The sequence below is a fragment of the Pelophylax lessonae genome (assembly GCF_965119305.1).
Source record: "Pelophylax lessonae genome assembly, chromosome: 3".
NCBI lineage: Eukaryota > Metazoa > Chordata > Amphibia > Anura > Ranidae > Pelophylax > Pelophylax lessonae.
In genome coordinates this window covers 197851752-197873342 of record NC_138770.1, presented here as the reverse complement: position 1 = coordinate 197873342, position 21591 = coordinate 197851752, and the positions used below count along the sequence as shown (strand labels likewise).

The 21591-nt window shown below is 41.8% G+C and overlaps 1 protein-coding gene across 2 annotated transcripts in view; it reads right to left on the bottom strand.

Annotated features, from left to right (window-relative positions):
- INPP5D (inositol polyphosphate-5-phosphatase D) overlaps nt 1-16267 on the bottom strand; it is a 222847-nt gene extending 206580 nt beyond the window's left edge. For both annotated transcript variants that reach the window (XM_082251273.1, XM_082251274.1), the window contains exon 1: nt 16041-16267. In XM_082251273.1, coding sequence (XP_082107399.1) covers nt 16041-16174 — 134 coding nt within the window. In that variant the 5' untranslated portion in view covers nt 16175-16267. The remainder of the gene's footprint in view (nt 1-16040) is intronic.
- Nucleotides 16268-21591: the final 5324 nt, after the last annotated feature.

Genomic DNA, 21591 nt, shown 5'->3' with positions numbered 1-21591 from the left:
ACACACATCATATCTTGCCCAATATACATCACACTTACAACATACACACTACTAACAGCCATGCACAGACTCATCTACACAGACGACTCCATTTCAATCTGCCATGTATCTGAACCTTTGAGGGACGCCAAACAAAGCTCCTCCCTAATTGGCCACCATCTTGGAAATGCAGCCATCTTAAAGGAACCTGGTAACTACTACTCTAAGCTAAGCGGCCATTTTAAATATGGTAATTATGCCTTGCTGTTATTTGATTATTATTCAATATTGTTTATGTACTTCCTTAAATGTTTTACATTTCGTATTTAAAGGGTAACGAAAGTACAATCCCAGCCGTATAAACCATATGTAGATTTTTCTCTAAAGAGATGATTTTTGTTTTTATAACATTTTTAATATCAGATTAAGCGCATTATTTGCGATTTTACGTCTTCCGTTTTGCATGGCTTATTCTCACTTCATCTGCAGTGGAATGACTTTCGGCCATGTGATTCGCAGACTATTGTGGTCTGATTATATAGAATATTAATTTATGGTTCATACTACACCTGGGAAATACATAATCTTGCTTTATTTTACTTTCATCGTTTAGCTAAATATCACATTGCATTTATCGTTTTAAGTTGATATTTTATGTAAGGTTATCTCTTTGTGTCACTCAAGTATGATCATTTATGGTGAAAATATGTCTTGCGAATAAATATTCTTATATATATATTCCCTACTGTAGACTGTTTCACTAAGATTGGTATATGCTTTTAAAAAGAAATTAACTGATAAAAAAAGAACTTGGGAAAATTGCGTGGTATACTATGAGTGTCTGAACAAAATTAATTGGGTTTTTTTTCTTAGATATTAAATTATTTGCCGTAATCGGCTGGAGGCACTGCGTCATAATTCTATTGATAGTTCAGACACCGCCTTTTAGTAATAAATTAAAAATAGTCAAATTTTATACCAAAACGCACAACATATTAAATGGAGTTGCACTGCTGAGATATCATTAATTTCTTACATATGCCAATCATAATTTTGATCATGGTGACATAATTAATAACTTTGCAAAAAAAAAAAAATAGAATTTTTTTTTAATATTTTTTTTTTTAAATTATTTAATTGTGAATATTAATAGTAATGCCCTAAAATGTCTACATAAGGTAAGGTTCACGCTGCCAACTCTGGCTAGATGTTAATCCCACAGCCCCAGTAGATTCGGCACAGATCTAGAATATGTAGAGACACCTCTCTGAGTCTAAAATGGTGGTGTATGTATAGGCTAGTTGGAGTCATACCAAAATCCTCAGAAAAAGTCGGGCCAAAAATGGGCACCAGACGTGGGTAGGGGAAAACCTGATGTATGAACTCACCAAAAGCTTCTCTAACCCCAAAGACTTCAGGAAGCGTGATCACATACTTTTAGAATCATGGCCAATCTTACTGTATCTCTGTGAGGAACTGCACCATAAGGCTCAGCAAAAAGGAATTTAGTAAAGTTCTAATCTCCACTCCAAATAATAAGAAGTGAGATAAGGAACCTCCTTGAGCAGGTGAAAGTGACCTCTATTGGGACACATAGGTTAAGAAAATGTAGCGTGAAACTGCAGGAAAAAGTAGAACTGTGGCAGAAGTTGTATTCAGAAAGCTGTAATATAAGCAACCATTTGAAAGAGCAATGTAAACGATTAATGCAATAAGTAGGAAGTTTTGAGCAAGGAAAAATGTTTTTTTTTAATAGCGGAAGTTGCCGAGTAACCAGTAGTTAAAAATTAAGTTGCCGAGTAACCAGCAGTGGAAAATTTAAAAAAATAAATAAATAAAAATAAAAATGTAACAGTTCCAGTAAGGACAGGAATTCATAAATAAATAAATAGGAAAGTTCAAAAAGGTTATGGTGTCCATACAAAAGGGTACTGCTTATCAGTCCTGCATTATAAATAAAATGAAGTAATTAATTAGACCCAGATATGACTCCCAGTCTGATGGTTATGACCCAGACAAGGGGGGGAGAGTCAGGCAAAGAGTCCACGTCCTACCCCAGCCATATTCCTAAGATAGGAGGGCAGAAATTGGGCAGCCATGCATAACTAGGTATGAGTCATATCAGGTCACCGCAAAAAGACTAGCACCCCTAAAAAGATACCATACACCTCTAGAATTTAAAAAGTTTGTTTTAAAAGAGTACTGTCCCGATTTTTATTAAGACAGGGTCCTTAGATATTACTAATCATTTTGAGGCCTATGAAAACAGCCTTTCTGTGTTGTGCCTCAAGGATGTAATTTAAAAGTCGGCCCACACATAAAAAAAAAAAATCCTTAACGCTGCTAGAGCTGCTATATATAATTTAAAATGTACACAGCACCAAAGCCCACTGAATTTTTGCTGTACTGTACTCAAAAGTGCCTAACACCCTTCAATGGAGGAGTCTGAGTACAACCATCCAGAATTTAAAACCCTGTGCTTTGAGGCATCGGCCAGGTACATAAAAATAAGTTTGGCCAGGGACTACAAGTTGGGGTGTTCACTGGAATGGTTGGCAAAAGAGAGCGACAATTTGCACTCCATCCAACAGACCAGTGAACAAAGAAAGGCGTGAGCCTGTCACCAAAATTGTGGCAGAAACACACCTTTCTCCTCAACCTTAACACTAAAAAAAAAAAAAAAATAAATAAATAAATAAGTAAAAAAAAAAAAAAAGTGCAAGATTTTATACCGGATACCTCAAGGAGGACACCGGACACCCCACAAATAAGGAGGGGGGAACAGAGGCCATTTTAGGATTTCTTTCCAAGGGGACAGGACCCAAGGGTTCAAAGAATCTCCAGGGAGCATCCCCAAAGAGCCCAATTCACCCTTGAGGATGGAAATCCTCGCTATGCCAAATATCCTCAACAAGAGGGGGGACCCCACAAATAAATAGGGATTTTCCCCATCTTAGGGCTCCCCAAAATCCTCGGGAAGATGGAGACATTAAGGCCCAGACCCCGCCAGAACCGAGCGAATGGTTCTGATAGGGATCTGTCCCATCTGTCTGTACCCGAGAGACATAGGCACCGCAGGAAGCGGAGCCAAATATATATATATAAAAAAAAAAAAAAAAAAGCCAATAATTCAATTTCTGAAAAGGTTTTTCAGCAGAATAGATGCCAAGGTGGATCGGATGATCACTTGGTTCACTCAGGGCACTGTAGCCCGAACTAAAATAATTCCTCTTTAGGAACAAATCTTGTGGCCAGCCAAAGGCCACAAAATCCTTAAATGCCCAAATAGCAAGGGATCAGAGGGACACACTGAATGGATGCATAGGAGACAGAGGTTCTAACACCATTTTATCCCCAGGTCACAGTATTGAGGATCCTGAAAATCCCTGTCAGGGGGATCTTGGTTGTTAGATAATAACTACTCTCCTATTTTTCAGTGGTCACTTCATCCCTCTGACTCAAACAGGTCGCTCAAAGCGGGCACATTTCGAAAAATCGCCAATGGCGGTGATACAAGGAGGATCAAACCCTAATGACGTAATGAAGTCAAGAGGTTAAAGGTGGTATTACGGTAACCAAGAAGAATCCTCAATGTCAGGTAGTTTTGTTGCCTACCATGAATTGCATTGATGCCCCAAAGGGGGGATATTATATATTTTTTTCCTCCCAAGTAGAAGGTAAATTCTAACAAAATAGTATATCACTGTTCAATTGTTCAATGTGTGGTATCCATGGTGATGAATACGTCCCCATGTTAATGAGCCCCAGAAGTCAGTCTCCCCTGGGAAAGGTTGCATATATAGTCTCACCGTCCATGGTGGTCAGATAAAAGGCTGATCACACGATGGAATAAAAGGAGGACTCTGAGGAAGCTCAGGATACCAACCTCACATTGAAATTCCAACTAAAAGTTATGGCTGAAAACTGTGTGTATCATTTTCTCATGGAATCCATTTTCCTTTATAGGACTAAGAGATCCAGGAAGTAAGCAGGAAACAGAGTCTGATGTGTCTGAGACACCCAAAGGGGGGTACAGTGTGAAGGACCCCGGGATACCCCTGATGGCCGGTCTACCAAGACGAAACTGTCAAGACAGCCAAAGGCAAAAGTGCCCGGAGAAATCCACATTCCACTGGCCAACAGACGATAACCCTTGGATCCACACCTCACTCGGAGTCACCATGCTTGTTTACTGAAGTCACTACACCTACTTGCAGGTGTCTACACCCCATTCAACTATTCCATACCTATCTATAAAGCTGTCAAAGTCCGATTTAAGCCCTATTTCTTCAAGAGTCTGCCTTGGAAAAATGTTTCAAATGGCTACGGCATTTTTTCACACTTTTTCCAAGGAGGGGGGATTTGTTAAACTTTCAGTGCGAAATAGAAATACATTTTTATTATTACAGGTCAAGAATTGTGAACTTTGAGGCCTCCATTGACCTTGCTACATATTGAGTCAAAACTCTTTCAGTTTGAAACACACATTGCGTCCATTGTTGAGATGGTTTTGTTTGCATGTACTTTGAGATAAAAAGCTGTGTTATCTGCCCCCCGAAAGGAAACTGTGTTTGACAAACTTTTAAATACAATACTCAGAAAGACAGATAAATAAATCGCTTATCACAGGTGGATCGGCCTTTGGGGGAAAAGGTTTACATAAGACATCCTTCCCCTGGTCTTGAAACACGAAAAACCAGAGAGGTCGTAAAACTTTATGTTCAGGCCATGACTCACACAATGGGCGAAACTCAATTTCAGGATAACACCTGTGTTCAACCATACACAATGCAAGTAAACTATTGTTTCCACCCTGAGAAGACAAACAAAACTGTCTGGACAAAGACGAGAATCTGTCATTTATTTACCTAAACACAAACAGGGGGATAAAGTTGTTGAAATCTACACGGAGTCACATAAACATTGTCACTTAGATTGATGAGAACTGCAAATCTCAAAATGAATTTCAGAAAATCATAAATTGATATCTCTGCCCCATCATATACAAAAGGTGTTTTGGAACTATGATGTTATGACAACCTCCTACTGAGAAGTACATTATATTCTATCATATAGTAGTGTCAAATGGTCAGAAATTTCACCCATATTTTATCATCCAGTCCAAATCATAAATGTACTGTTGTTAACATAGTAATCCCTTAAATGGATAATACTCTAATTGGAAACAAACCATGTATAGAAAAAGTTACATATACAAGCTGTTGTGTATCAATATATATAACTGTATATGTATCTATACAATTCTTACTGCTACTAATTGAAGTCTTGGGTTAAAAAGTAAAGTCCAATATATATATTACATAAGATATATTAAATATTAGAATAGTGTTACCAAGATTAATCTTTATTCAGATACCTGGTGGATTAAATGGACGTCATAGATGAGAGCATGATTACATTTTATGTTTTTTTTATAATAGTCTTAAATGGAGAAATTTTAATTAATTTTAATATACTGGTTAACCAAGAGGTGTCACCCTATGACATCACCAGTTAATGAATAAGATGTTCCAACCAATAGGAATAATGTTCCTCCCACTGGGTTTGGCTTATGATAATTTTTACTGCCCTTTTGTTCAACACAAAATAAAAAGAAACCAGAGATGTAATAAGAGAACACAACACAACAGACACAACACAACACAACACACATCATATCTTGCCCAATATACATCACACTTACAACATACACACTACTAACAGCCATGCACAGACTCATCTACACAGACGACTCCATTTCAATCTGCCATGTATCTGAACCTTTGAGGGACGCCAAACAAAGCTCCTCCCTAATTGGCCACCATCTTGGAAATGCAGCCATCTTAAAGGAACCTGGTAACTACTACTCTAAGCTAAGCGGCCATTTTAAATATGGTAATTATGCCTTGCTGTTATTTGATTATTATTCAATATTGTTTATGTACTTCCTTAAATGTTTTACATTTCGTATTTAAAGGGTAACGAAAGTACAATCCCAGCCGTATAAACCATATGTAGATTTTTCTCTAAAGAGATGATTTTTGTTTTTATAACATTTTTAATATCAGATTAAGCGCATTATTTGCGATTTTACGTCTTCCGTTTTGCATGGCTTATTCTCACTTCATCTGCAGTGGAATGACTTTCGGCCATGTGATTCGCAGACTATTGTGGTCTGATTATATAGAATATTAATTTATGGTTCATACTACACCTGGGAAATACATAATCTTGCTTTATTTTACTTTCATCGTTTAGCTAAATATCACATTGCATTTATCGTTTTAAGTTGATATTTTATGTAAGGTTATCTCTTTGTGTCACTCAAGTATGATCATTTATGGTGAAAATATGTCTTGCGAATAAATATTCTTATATATATATTCCCTACTGTAGACTGTTTCACTAAGATTGGTATATGCTTTTAAAAAGAAATTAACTGATAAAAAAAGAACTTGGGAAAATTGCGTGGTATACTATGAGTGTCTGAACAAAATTAATTGGGTTTTTTTTCTTAGATATTAAATTATTTGCCGTAATCGGCTGGAGGCACTGCGTCATAATTCTATTGATAGTTCAGACACCGCCTTTTAGTAATAAATTAAAAATAGTCAAATTTTATACCAAAACGCACAACAATTATGTCCGTAAATCATCCGCAAAACAAATAGGATGATTTGCGGACATACGGAGCGCCCGTGTGAAAGAGCCCTTAGCCAATTTAACCTTCACTGCATTAGCGGGGTGGATTAAATCCGTTTTTTCTGATTCATTAAAGGAACTGTGTTTCAAAATCAGGGATGGTTTGGAGAACCCATAAACGGGTGTCTGGTCTAAATTCCACCAAGCCATCTTATATATGATAGGAACAAGCAATGCACCTGTGGATTATAAAGTGAGACACTGTTTGTTTAATATGAGCTCCAACAGTCACCGATTTTGTGTTTTGTTTTTAACAACATTAGGCCCCTTTCACATGTCCGCTGACACCCGATCCGTCAAATCTGGACGGATGGAAACCCTATTTTCCATCTGTCCAGCGGATGGGATCGGATGGGATCAGATGTTCGTTCCCATCCGATTCCCCCATAGAGATCTATGGGGCTGTGACAGCTGTGTCTCCGCATACAGTGCGGAGAACAGCTGGCATTCTCATGCTCAGCGGGGGATCGGCGGATCAATCCCCCGCTGAGAAAAGCGGAGTCCGTTTGACGGACTCCTAGTGTGAAATGAGCCTTAGTTAGTTGTAATTAGGTTAACATCTCTTTTAATATTCGCACTGCTATCTCAATTAGTAGGATACACTGCCTGTGACTGTCATATGTATACACCACTGTTAATGTTCATGTATGTCTGTACTAGGTTGTCTAGTCACTGACTGGTTCTCTCCTAGAATGGCAGCCCAATAAAAAGAAGATATTTTATTTAAAGCAGAACTGCACTACATCTGAGCACTACAAACCAAAAATGCTATTTAACCACTTGCCAATCGCCCGCCGTAATATTATTGCGGCAGGGCGGCTCGGCTGCGTCCAGTCACGTAGTACTTTGTGACTGGAGTGCATGTGGTTTCGGCAGCGTGCGCGGGCCGTGGGAGGAGCGGCGTTGATTGCCGCTGCTCTCCTGCGATTATCTGGGAAACCAAAAAAAGACCCGCCTGCTTATGTAAACAAAGCAGGCGGATCTTCTCTCAGAAAGGCAGGGACAGATCAGCAGTTTCAGCAAAACTAAACTGCGATCTCTCTGTGCCTGTCACAAAACCCCCCCCCACAGTCAGCAAGCATACAGGCATACATTTAACCCCTTTGATCACCCCCACTCTTAACCCCTTCCCCGCCAGTGTCAATTAAACAGTAACAGTGCATATTATTTAGCACTGATTGCTGTATTAGTGTCACTGGTCCCCAAAAAGTGTCAAAAATGTCAGTTAGGGGTACGAACTTTCAGCTGCAATGTAGCAGTCCCGCTAAAAATCGCAGATCGCCTCCATTACTAATAAAAATAATAAATAAATAAAAAGTCCAAAAATCTATCCCGTAGTTTGTAAACGCTATAACTTTTGCGCTAACCAATTAAAATACGCTTTTTGGGATTTTTTTTTTACCAAAAATATGTAGCAGAATACAAATTGGCCTAAACTGATAAAAAAAATGTAATTTTTAAAAAAAATTTTATTGGGAATGTTTTATAGCAGAAAGTAAAAAATCTGGCGTTTTTTTCAAAATTGTCACTCTTTTTTTGTTTATAGCGCAAAATCTAAAAACCGCAGAGGTGATCAAATACCACCAAAAAAAAGCTCTATTTGTGGGAAAAAAGGACATCAATTGTATTTGAGTACAGCGTCACATGACCGTGCAACTTTATGTTAAAGTAACGCTGTCCTGAATCGCAAAAAATGGCCTGGTCATTAAGGGGGTAAAATCTTCCGGTGCTGAAGTGGTTAATTCACTTTTATTATTCAACGCAAACCCATTCATCTTTGCCTCTATTCCTTGTTTTGCAGGGATATCTCTTTAAACCCCCCCTAGCATTTCTGGCAGTGGCCATCTTGAGTAAGGGCAAATGAAAGCCCTCCTTAGAACAGTGATGGCGAACCTTGGCTCCCCAGATATTTGGGAACTACATTTCCCATGATGCTCAACTACACTGCAGAGTACATGAGCATCATGGGAAGTGTAGTTCCAAAACATCTGGGGTACCAAGGTTCCCCATCACTGCCCTAGAACCTCCTTTAGGGAAAGGGAGCCTTGCCAGCTGAAAGCATGGCATCACTGAGGGTGTGAACCTAAAAGAGAAGTTAAGTAGCTCCCGTAGGAGCTGAGACCTGAGGTGACTGGGTGGAGCCTAAACTCTAGGAAAAGGCTACGCTGGGGCACATCCAATTGGTCTGAGGAGATTCAACTGTCACAAGAGTTGCTAGGTGAGTATCCCTCCTCTGTTCCCAGGCCCCTCACTACCAAATTTCACAGGAGTTGTCCTTTCCCAGCATTCCTGTATCATCATGGACACAGAACTTTTATCCAGAGGTCAGGCTGACTGGCTGCTTTCTCTTCTTTTGGTGAGACTGTCCCCTCCTACACCTGCTGACCATCCCCTGCTGCCAGGCCACCCTCTTCTAGGGTCATTCAATTTAATTTCCCTCCATCCAGACCGAGCCCCAGCCCCTCCAGGGTCACTACTAATACAGCCAGATACAGGACCCCTCTGGAGCCGCTGGTGCGGAGGGTGCTAGCTCCATTCCTTCTCTGCTAGCCCCTCACTCTGCCTTCATTCCCCTGAGCTCTTCCCACCACAGCTGTGCCTCTAATACAGAATCAGCCTCTGTTAATGGACAGCGCCTGCCCCATTCTAGGATTCCTGAGCACTGCCATCACATGTGAATGGACCTCCAATGCCTGCAGCATCTCCTTCCCTGGATTATGTCAGGGACACTCAGCCCCCAGTGCCCTGCAGGGCAGCAACTGATTAAGGTCCCTTTCTCACATGGCAGATCCGCTTGGCGGATTCTGCTAGCTCAGCAGGGATCGCTCCATTGATCCCCGCTGAGCAGGCAGATGACTGTCTGCTCACTGTGCAGAGACAGACCTGTCAGAGTCCTGCCCTCTATGGGGAGATTGGATGAAAATGGACAGCATGTCCATTTTCATCCGATCCGACCCGCTGGATGGATGGCCAACATATCTCCATCTGTCTGTTTTAAGCGGATCTTTTTGGGTCGGATGACAGACGGGTTTCAGCGGACACATCTCCGTTGACATCCCCCCTCTCCATAGAAGAGAATCAGGTCTGCCTGAAAAACGGACAGGCAGACCTGATCGGTCTGATCATGTAAAATCAGCCTTACACTGTCAGCTCTCATGCCCTCCAGCATGTCACTTCTCTCACTGCATGGGTGAGGGATCAGGTTTACATACAGCAGGAGGCACTTATTAACTCTTTGCATCCCTGCCTCAGCCTGCATGCCAGCCAGCTCTCTTTTTCAGCAACAGGTGATTTCAGTGTTACAGCCTCCCCAAGTGACATGCCTCAGATTCTCTGACAGCATATCCCAGTGCAACCTCTGCCACACAGAGTCAACTCCTGGACTCCAGACTCTCCCTCCTGCTCTTTCTGAAGGCAATCATCAGTGTTCCCACTCAAACTCTGCTGGGCAAGTATGATTTTGGGGTGGTCTGGGGTAGGTCAAGTGTAGCTGTTTTAGAGCCACTGATGCATTTTTGCAGCAGTCCAATCAGTTTTTATTTTTACTATATTTGGGTGTCACACCAGCTGTGGCACTCACCCCATCCCAGAGGTCTTGTTCTCACCTGGGTGACCCACTATAATTGATTTTCCCTGTCGATTTGCACTTAGAACAAGGGATTAAATAATTAAATTTTAAAGATGGCATCATCAGTTCACTGATGTGCTGACGCGGATGCTTTTTGATACACAGACAGTTGACAAATGGAAACATGTTGATGTTTTTTTTTTTTTTATGTTGATGTTAATACTGAGGGTGAAATATCAAAGTAGCTTCCCTGTATTTTTGAGATCTGGCTGCAGGGTTTCTGTGTCTATGCATTGCTCTGTACAAAAAAATAAATAAATCCAGAATTAGTCTCTTCCCTATTCAGTTATGTGGATCTCAGTTGGGAGGTTAACAAAATATACCCAGTTTTGCCTAAATGGCTGCCTGGAAAGAACTGCATTTTGACTGCCCAAATGTTAGTCTATAGTATATGTTTATTGACCTGCGTTGCTAGCTGCCAACTTTATTCACTCTTGCCTACAGGTCAACTTCTTTTCCATCACCTGCACAGAACGTCAGCAGTATACAAATAGGCAACTGCTGGCTGTTTAACGAGAGCCACTGTGTGGGGTACACCGCATGTTACTTTAAACACGGCTTTTGCCTTTGGCAGTGGTGCCCACCCAGCGGTCGACTCTTTCTAAAAAGGGAATATACCACCTGCCGAACCAAGTCCAAGTTCGACCCTCCTAAGACAGAGGATGCCAGCGAAGATTTTAAGGATGTTGCACTGGCTAGACCAGCACCCTTTCAGTAGGGAGGCTTGAATTTTACAATCAGGATTTGTTCAGAGGTTTTGGATGCCTTTCATGCGGCCCCTAATGCTCCTTGTGGGTTTACTCACTCGATATGGTACCCAAAAAAGAACAACATAAAAAAAAAATAAAAAATAAAAATTCCAACTTATACACCACTTTTTTTATCCCAGCAGGCTTGTCAGTTAATGGTGGTATTGATCAGGAGAAATTCCAGGACTCCACTGTTGATACAGCACTTGGCTGTAGCAGCTTCAATCCTTTTGGGCCATCTTGTTTTCACATTCCGCATACTTCTGATGGGCAATGCCTTCTGTGGGCATTTATAAGATGTATATCAGATACACATCATTACATAAAAATGATCAGACCTATGCGTGATGACTTGGAAGCACAGTGGTCCTTCTTGCACGATTATGGTCATTCTTTGATAAATGGAGGAATTCCTGAACTCACAGCTGGAGTATTACAGGGCTGCATTCAGCTCCTATATCTTTGACATTTTCTTCCAGGGTGACTGGCCTGCTGAATCTTGGCTGGCCTCATGGGCCCAATTCTATTTGTTGTGTAACATGATGCTGTCTTTTCCAATCTGATGACAGTGGAATTATCGGTAGAAAAATTGCAGGAATAGGCGAGTGGTTTTATAGACAGATGAGTGTGGTACAAGTGGTTAACTGCCTCTCTGGATGCTCTCCACCTTTATTCTTCCTGTTGTGTCATTTCCGGTGCTTGGATGTCTTCAGTTGACTATTTGGTTTCAGATGTAGCTAATTCTATTGCTGATTTGTCTTCTTGTTCACAGTTCACCGGCTTCTGCTCTTTTGCTTTAACGACTGTGGGTCTTCCTTGTGCAAGGTTTTTTGTGTAGTCTCGTTTCTTACTCCTGTTGGACCCTGTCTGTGTTTTCACTGCCAGAACCCTTGGCCAACCTGCCAGCGAATTTGGGGTGAATTGGTGCCTTCACCTGGCGATGAGTTCTCCCTGTCCCCCTGCAGGACAGGCATCTGACTTATTTCTCCTACCTCTTCACCTGCAGGACATAGTTGTGGCTGGTTTGACAGTGGGTACTGCTCTTTCTGCTGTATTATTTGTTTCAGACTGTTCAGCTAGGAGGACATCTCCAAATCTTTCTTATCCAGAGGGCTTTAAAGGGGTTGGAAACATCTGACTTGCTTCCCTAGGGGATTCTCGGCACCTGTTTTCTGTGCACAACTTAACCGACATCCTCTCCATTTTGCCCTCTGTCTGTCTTTGCATTGAGGGCTCTCTTGTTTCTAGTTACCTTTTTTTAGGCATTGTTTGGCACCTTTAGGATTAGTGAACTTGTTGCCGAGGATAAACGCTCAGTTGGTGGTAACTCTGAGAATGTGCTGATCCCAGAATTCTTTGTTTAGATCTCACGCTAATCCTCAGCAAATTCCAATATTTACAGGTCTTCCACCTTTTTCTTTCCCAGCGGGTCTTGCCTCCTTTCTGATTTTTCCTACATACTCTTTCCTCATTGGCGCATCCATTGCTGCCCATGGGAGGGGTTTTTTCGGATGAGAGAGATGGCTTTTAGGTAGATGGGAATCATTAAAATTTTTGCTATATGTTCATCCTCACCTTTTGTTCTGATTTAATGTTTCTCCCCAGCATTACTTTAGATCATCGCTAACTCCTTTGTTCATTGGGCCTCTTGCCACACCGTATTTTGACACTGTGGGGAGAATTTTCCTTTGCAGTTGGCAGAATTCGCTGTCGCAGTTTTCATAGCCTACGTTGGTTGCTGGTATTACCTGAGACTATTAGTTTCAGGTCCCTTCATTCTTATCATTCATGCATGGAGTAACAATGTAGGGCATTCAGGTCTGTAGGTTTAATCTCCCCAATCAAGCATGTTTTTGTTCCATGTTGTGCCACTTTTACCAATCTATTGTTTGGTCCAACATTGTCCCCTTTTCTGGTTTTGGCCCATCGCATATTGTGTTCTTGTTTCTAATTCTTGTTTGGAGCTGTTTCGCCGCAAGGTGAGTGCCTAGGTTTTCAAATTTGTCCACAGGATTGGTGGCATTGTTGTCCACCACAGTGGTCTTGGGGGAGAAAACAGTATTTTATGAGACCTTATGGGGTTCATTTAAATGATTGTTCTAAATATGGTAATCTCGGCCTACAATCTGGTGTCGAGCAGGTACTGGCTGCGGTTGGGCACTCGTCATTGTACCACTGACTTGCGTGTGGCGGTATTGACCTTGCCAGCAATTGATGTTGCTTTATGGGTTATGCACTTAAGTTAAATTCTGGGGTCTGTCTAATGTCTGTCTGGCACTGATGGTAAGTACAGGCCTCTTATACTATGCGAGTTTATGTTTGTGGGTACTCACAGTAAAATTGTGACTGGCATTGTTATTTGGTAAATTCTTGGGTCAGTCTAATGCCTGCCTGGCACTGATGGTAAGGACATGCCTCTTAGACTATGTGAGTTTATGTTTTATGGGTGCTCACAGTATAACTGTGACTGACATTCTTGTTTGGTACATTTAGAAAGTTGTTACTTTTGCAAAGTTCAATAAAGCTGTGGCCTTGCCCTATTTCCAACTAAATCAGCTTCTGTGTCTTTTTGAGGGGCAAGGTATTGGTTTATTAGTTGGTCATACATGAGCCTGTGCTTCTCAGCAGTCATGATTCATGTAGCATTTACTTTATTTCCTGGAATCCACTTTTCCTTTAACTAAGGCATGCAGGCAGAATGGTGTGCTTAGCTAGGACCCCCACACCCTCTTAAAGACTTCTGGGATGTATGTAATAATTTGTCAAAGGAAACCAGGAAGTAAATAAAGAAGTATTAAATAAAAAAATTTAAGGCAAGTTTTTTGCAAATTTTTTGCTTATTTTTTGCAAGTAAATATAATATACTTTTCTATCTATTTACTAATCCTAGCAGCATAAGGATTAAAAATAACCATGGTTGATTTAGAGAGTGCAGTTCCACTTTCAGCGCATGTTTTTGTGTGATCTATGTACACTTTGGGGTGTCACGACTGGCAGATGGTAGGAGAACCCTGCAAACAAATCCAGCTGCTCTTACAAGGGTAGGCTACATGTAGTATTTGTTATGGTGAAGCAGGAGACGGTATGTTACTGTTCACATTTTTCATGTCAGTGACCTGTTTAGGCAGTGCTTAGTTCCAGCTGTCGGATGGTACTGGGGTGACAGTATCTAAGGTTTCCATTATGACCTTCAGTGAAATGTATGTCACACCTATATATGTTCAATATAAAAATAAGCTCTGAAAATTTTAGAATCAAAAATGTTAAAACTGGTCATAGATGCCATGATGGAGGTGCCTCCTGACACAGAATTTGTGTCTTGGGCCTCATGTCTACTTCCCCATGGCAAGGGGTTGCTAGAACCTGTCTGAGGAATTCTGACACTGGCTTCTCCTGCAGGTATTCCCTGACTTTTGTTTTCCCTATGGTTGGTCTGGTACTATTACAAATCAGCACAAGGAGATCGGCAGATGCAGGAAGGTCCCATGATGTCACTGTGCACTTCTGAGTCCATGTGAAGTCTAGCCAGTGGACATGGAGCTGGGCAGTGATGCAGAGACAAGGGTGGTGGCTGAAAGGAGTGGGATCCCAAGTGCAGAAAACAATCGGGTGCGCACCTTGGTGCAGTTTGCCAGCTTTGCTGTGGACAATGAATGACCTTTTCCTGACAGTTGATAAAGATGACATTACTTTTGGAACTTTTCCACTGCAAGTACCAGCTCAGCTCCACTCGGCACTGCTTGGCCCAGCTCGGCTCAGTTTGCTTTTCCACTGAGTAGCATGAGTTGGCACATTTCAGCACTGTATAGGCTCTACTCAGCTCGGTTTGCTTTTCCACTAAAGTAGTAAGTGGGTGGGATTACAACAATTCTCTGACCAATCAGTGGCTAGTAGTGACAAACAATCAAGGCTGCATGCAAAGGATTGTGGGATATGGTATAGGTACAGCCCGCTTGGAACCCCACTGTTTAAGCGAGCCGTACCGAGCCGTGCCATGTAGTGGAAAAGCGCCGCTGTGCCAAACCGTACCAAACCATTCTAACACGTACCATGCGGTACCATGCAGTGGAAAAGCGCCGAACCAAGCCAAACCGAGCCGTACCATGCAGTGGAAAAGTGCCAATTGTTGCACCTTCAAAAAACAAGTCAGCAGTGTAGGCTCATCGTTTAGTCTTGACACCTCATGTTGACTGCATTTAGATAGAGCCATAGGTTATTGGCTGAGGACAGCCACCATCAAAGGTGCTCTAAGCATAGCCTGATGATTGTCCAATCATGCTGAAACCACAGATACCAGGAAATATGCATTCAAAGTATAACTAAAGGCATTTTTTTACATTTGGCTAGAGCGGTAATGAGTTAGGACCATTGCTGGGCTTTTATTGCTGTCTATGCTACCATTCTCTCAAATTGTCCTGGTCACCAGTGTCAAATGTGAAAGTGAAGGTAACTTTAGTGTGGGTAAATCCAACATTTTGAATTGCCTCCAGAACAGGAACAGAAGTGAAATCTTCCAATGGGGACAATTGTTCCATGATAACTAAGTGGCAATTTCCCCCACATTGGAAAGATATCCTCACCTCCTGTTAAGTCTACAAGACAAGAAGTGATAGGGAAGTCTCTAATAAGACACAAAAAGACTGACCCTCTCCTACTCTATACAAAATGTAAACCAAAAATGTGGCATTAGATGTACAACATTAAATCTATCCAGTGGTGCCTCATTTTAAACAACGTTTCATGACCATAAGAGAAAAAAAAAATCTGGAATTGAAAATGTAGATTAGGATATGAAATGAAATGATATCATTATTTCCCAGTAAAGGCTTGACAATGAAAACAGGCAATTGCTTAATTTCTTTGAGCTACACTCGCCTACAACTTTTACACAATGCAAACAGGGGTGTTTTACACCAAATATCTGTGTACTTGATGTATGACACTTATCTCCAATCAACCATGAAAAGTAACATTTCACTTACAGCACGCAAAGAGCATATGCCCGGCAAACCGATTCACTGTCTCGCACTAGGTAACTCCCATCCTTGCCAGCATGTGACAGCAGATCCTCAGCTTTGGAGCGAGTGATATTCCCATGGTACCAGGGCAGTGACATCTCAGGAAGTGTCAGTTAGATGCAGTGTTTGCAGAGGACACCCCTCTGACTACAGTGTTAGGAGCTCAGTAGCTTCAGATAAAGTCAAGTTCTGCACAGTAAATGCTCTCTACTAGTTCTCTTATTCTGTGTTACAGTTTCCTGTTTTAAACACAGAGATGCAGAGGAAACAGAAACATGGGGACTTCCTTATTATAACCACAACACAGAAGGGAGGGGGTGACATAAACTCATGACAACTTTGCACCAGGTACTTGCATTACTTTGAGATGTAGCTGTATCAAGCTTCATTTATTTCAGACCCTGTGGGACATTACAGCAGTCGGAAGCCCTTGCCTAAAAGGTAACTCCACTTTCGTGGGAAAAAAAATATAGCAAATAAAAAAATAATATTATAGCATGTACAATTGCTACATTAACCATGTTGTAAAGCCCAACTCCAGCAAAATGTATCCCTTGCAACAGAGCTGCACCCTCACCGCAAGGGTTAAAGCAGTGTTAAACCCAGAAGCAAACATTTTTTATATTGCAGTTTAATTCTAAGATGTGATGGCTGTGTATTAGTTTCCTTTTTTAAGGCTTTCTTTTTTCTATTTTCACCCGGTGATCCAGCCAGCAAGTCTGTTTTTTTTTTTTTCAGAAGAACAAACTCTCTTGCAGATGTATCAGTTTAAAGAGAAAGTAAAGTCTTGAAAAAATGTATTCTTTTTATTTACCTGCAAAGTAAATGCATAATGTGATAGTATGCAACGCATACCAGCACATTATATGACACTTACCTGCAAACTAAGCTCGTCTCGTCCCCGCTGGAGGCCGCATCCATCTTCGCCCATCTTCCTTCCGGGTCTGCGGACTCCGGCTGTGCTACTGACTGGAGCCATGTGTCGTCACTCCCACGCAGGTGCGCGGGAGCCACTGGTCATGACACAGGGGACTAAAGAAACGGCATGGGCAGCTCTTCCTTCAGAGTGCATGCGCCGATGACGATAACGCTATCGGCTGCAGGCAATGTAAATATCTCCTAAATGGTGCAAGTTTAGTAAATATTTACAATACCTATAGGTAAGCCTTATTATAGGCTTATCTATAGGAACAAACCTTTTAAAATGTGCATGTGTCAGTAGAGCAGGGGGCACTGGACGGTGTCAGTATAGCAGTAGATGGTGTCAGTAGGGTAGTGGACAGTGTCAGTAGTTTTTTTTATTTTTATTATTTTATGGGGTTTTTTTTCAACTATATTTGTTTTGTTATATATATATTTTTTTACAATATCATTTTTGTATTCTTTTTTTTTTTCTACAATGTTTTTCTAGGAGCCCCGTTGTGAGGCTTTGGTAAAATAGTGGGGGTCTAAACAGACCCCTAATGTCTAACTTTTTAGTCAGAGAAAGAGATTGTTGAAAGAGAATCCCCAGTCCCTTTTCTGCAGCCTCAGTGGCTTCTTGTTCATCAACACAGTGTTTCTCAACTCCGGTCCTCAGGGCACACTAACAGGCCAGATTTTAAGTATTACCTTGGGGAGATGCAGACTAGAATACTGCAATCACTGAGCAGCAAATGATATCACCTGTGATGTATTTCAGTTATCTTGCAAACCTGGCCTGTTGGTGTGCCCTGAGGACCGGAGTTGAGAAACACTGCATTAACAAACTGAAGCATATTAAACACAGATTACATAATTACCAGCCCCTTCCCTGCTCTCTATCCTAAATAGATCCCCATCAGCTAGGGGGAGAGAAGTGGAAATGAAAAAAGGCCAGTTCCCGTGCAAGATAATGTCCTAATGTGCTAGTATGCATTGAATGCTAGCATATTATGAGAGACTTACCTTAAAACGAAGCCCTCTACAGTTTGCTGTCACGGCTGACAGGACTTCCATCTTCACCCTGTCTTCCTTCGGAGTTCGCAGGATCCAGTCGCTTGAATGGCTGAGCTGCAATGACATCAACTCCCCCATATGCGTGTGGGATTCATGACACATTACAGAGCTCTGAAGGGACAGTATGAAGGGACAGTATGAAGGGACAGTATGAAGGGACAGTATGAAGGGACAGCATGAAGGGACATATGAAGGGACAGCATGAAGGGACATATGAAGGGACAGCATGAAGGGACAGCATGAAGGGACAGTATGAAGGGACAGCATGAAGGGACAGTATGAAGGGACAGTATGAAGGGACAGCATGAAGGGACAGTATGAAGTGACAGCATAAAGGGATGAAGCATGAAGGGACAGCATGAAGGGACAGCATGAAGGGATGAAGCATGAAGGGACAGCATGAAGGGACAGTATGAAGGGACAGCATGAAGGGACAGCATGAAGGGATAGCATGAAGGGATAGCATGAAGGGATAGCATGAAGGGACAGCATGAAGGGATAGTATGAAGGGACAGTATGAAGGGATAGTATGAAGGGACAGCTTGAAGGGACATATGAAGGGACAGCATGAAGGGATAGTATGAAGGGACAGTATGAAGGGACATATGAAGGGACAGCATGAAGGGATAGTATGAAGGGACAGTATGAAGGGACAGCATGGAGGGACATATGAAGGGACAGCATGAAGGGATAGTATGAAGGGACAGCATGAAGGGACAGCATGAAGGGACAGTATGAAGGGACAGCATGAAGGTACAGCATGAAGGTACAGCATGAAGGGACAGCATGAAGGGACAGCATGAAGGGACAGTATGAAGGGACAGTATGAAGGGACAGCATGAAGGGACAGCATGAAGGGATAGTATGAAGGGACAGCATGAAGGGACAGTATGAAGGGATAGTATGAAGGGATAGTATGAAGGGACAGTATGAAGGGATAGTATGAAGGGACAGCATAAAGGGACAGTATGAAGGGACAGTATAAAGGGACAGCATGAAAGGATAGTATGAAGGGACAGCATAAAGGGACAGTATGAAGGGACAGAAGAACAAGCAAACAGAAGCTAGCAGTCGTTTACAAAAACAGGGAACAGCAGTACAGATAAGAGCCTCTAGGCTGGCCCAGTGTTTTGTACCTTTTTAGCAGCGGTCTCCAATAGCAACCGTGACTCACAGTATGTGCAGGAATAGGCTGGATGAGCCCATCTCAGTGCTTTTCCAGGTTCTTTAAAGCTTCCCCCCTATGGCAGGGTAACCTCTAACACCTCCTCTCTGGTCAATAAATGTCCTCAGACAGGCTCCCAAGTCTCAGAGCCCTGAGCACCTGGTTAGGCCTTAGGCCTAGCCACAGAGTTGTTCCACATATACCCACCCTATACTGAGGCCTGGGTTAAAGAGAGAAATCACCTGGCCTACAGCTACACTGGATTTAGGGGAAACCCCAGATGATCAAAAAATATGACAAATCAGCCGAGTTACTTACCACCCAGCAAGGCTAAATTTAGTCAGTAGCCCCTGTTTAACCACTTGCCGTCTGCTTACGTTGATAGTACTGCGGCAAAGTGGTCTGTTATTGTCTGACGACGTAGATGTACGTCGTCAGACACTCCCCTTTCTCGGCGGCGCGTGCGCGCCGCCGGAGGCTCGCTCCCGCTGTATTCAGTCACAGCGGGAGTCGGGCCAGGGGAGGAGCAGAGGCGATCGCCTCTGCTCTTCCCCGATCGTCGGGGATCTAGTGTGGAGATCCGCCTGCTTGTGTAAACACAAGCAGGTGGATCTCCTAAGTGACAGGCAGGGTCAGATTGCAGGGTTCAGCATAGCTGAACCCTGGATCTGTCCTTGTGTCACACAGTCACCTCCCCCCACACACGTCAGTAAGTACCAGGCATACATTAACCCCTCCCTCTCCAATAAAATTAACCCCTTCCCTGCCAGTGTCATTTTTACAGTAACAGTGCATATATATAGCACTGATTACTGCAGTAATGTCACTGGTACCCCCAAAAGTGTCAAAAATGTCAGTCAAGGGTCCGATCTGTCCGCCGCAATGTCGCAGTCCCGCAAAAAAAAATCGCAGATCGCCGCCATTACTCGTTAAAAAAAAAACCACCAAAAATGACAGAAATCTTTCCCTTAGTTAGTAAACGCAATAAATTTTGCGCAAACCAATCAAAATAAGCTTATTGTGAATTTTTTTTACCAAACATAGGTAGCAGAAAACAAATTGGCCAAAAATTTTAAAAAATTTTGATTTTTACATTTTTTTGGGGGGGAATTTCATATAAAAAATGTGAAAAATATTGTTGTTTTTTCAAAATTTACGCTCTTTTTTGTTTATAGCGCAAAAAGTAAAAATCGCACAGGTGATCAAATACCACCAAAAGAAAGCTCTGTTTGTGGGAAAAAAAGGACGTAAATTTCGTTTGGGTATGGCGTCGCACGACCGCGCAATTGTCAGTTAAAGTCGCACAGCGCCGAATCGCAAAAAGTGGCCCATACGTAAGACAGCAAAATCCTCTAGTGGTAAAGTGGTTGAGACAAGGGGGCAACACATTCAAGTGTTTGTATACATAGAACTTTTTTTTGTGTGTGTTTTGGATTGAGAAACATAAGGTTAAAATCCCTGTCACGTTATTTTTGTTTTCTCTGTACTGTTGGGGAAATTTTCCTTTACTTTCTGTCCTAGATATGTAAAATGGAGCTTGAGGAACTCTTCCACAGTGAGGGCAATTCTGTTCTTTGCTGTATCAATTGAACACTTCTTCTCATCTCTTGTTATGGTGACAACTCTAAAACTTGGGATTTACCTTCTCTGTTTCAGACAATGGTCACTATTTGCAATAGAGGAATACATCCCCTCAACGGGACACAGATAGCAATAAAAAATGGCAGAGGGTTTAACCCTTCCATAAAAAAAAAAAAAAAATGGGTTTGCCCTTACATAGACTATAAGCAACCCTTCCTACTGCAAAAATTGATGTTGGCGCACATCGAAGGTTCAGGTAGTAAATGAACAGGTGGCTTTGGAAACATGGTGAGTGTAATTCCCCAAAGCTATCGTCCAATGAATGTCTTGATAATTATGTCCTGTACTTTCTATGTCAAGGTAACTTTTTTGGTTCAAGTGTAAAAGTAGGATTAATACATACACTATATTGTCAAAATAATTGGGACACCTGCCACATGAACTTTAATGGCATCCCAGTCTTAGTCCGTAGGGTTCAATATTGAGCAATATTGAGTTGGCCCACCCTTTGCAGCTATAATAGCTTAAGCTATTCTGTCCACAAGATTTAGGAGTGTGTCTATGGGAATGTTTGACAATTCTTCCCATAGACACACTCCCATAGACACACTCCTTAACCTTGTGGACAGCCTTCTCAAAAAAATGTTGAAGCTGTTATAGTTGCAGAAACTCAATATTGAACCCTACGGACTCATACTTGGATGCCATTAAAGTTTATGTGCGTGTAAAGGCAGGTGTCCCAATACTTTTGACAATATAGCGTATATATATATATATTTTTGGAAATTGCAG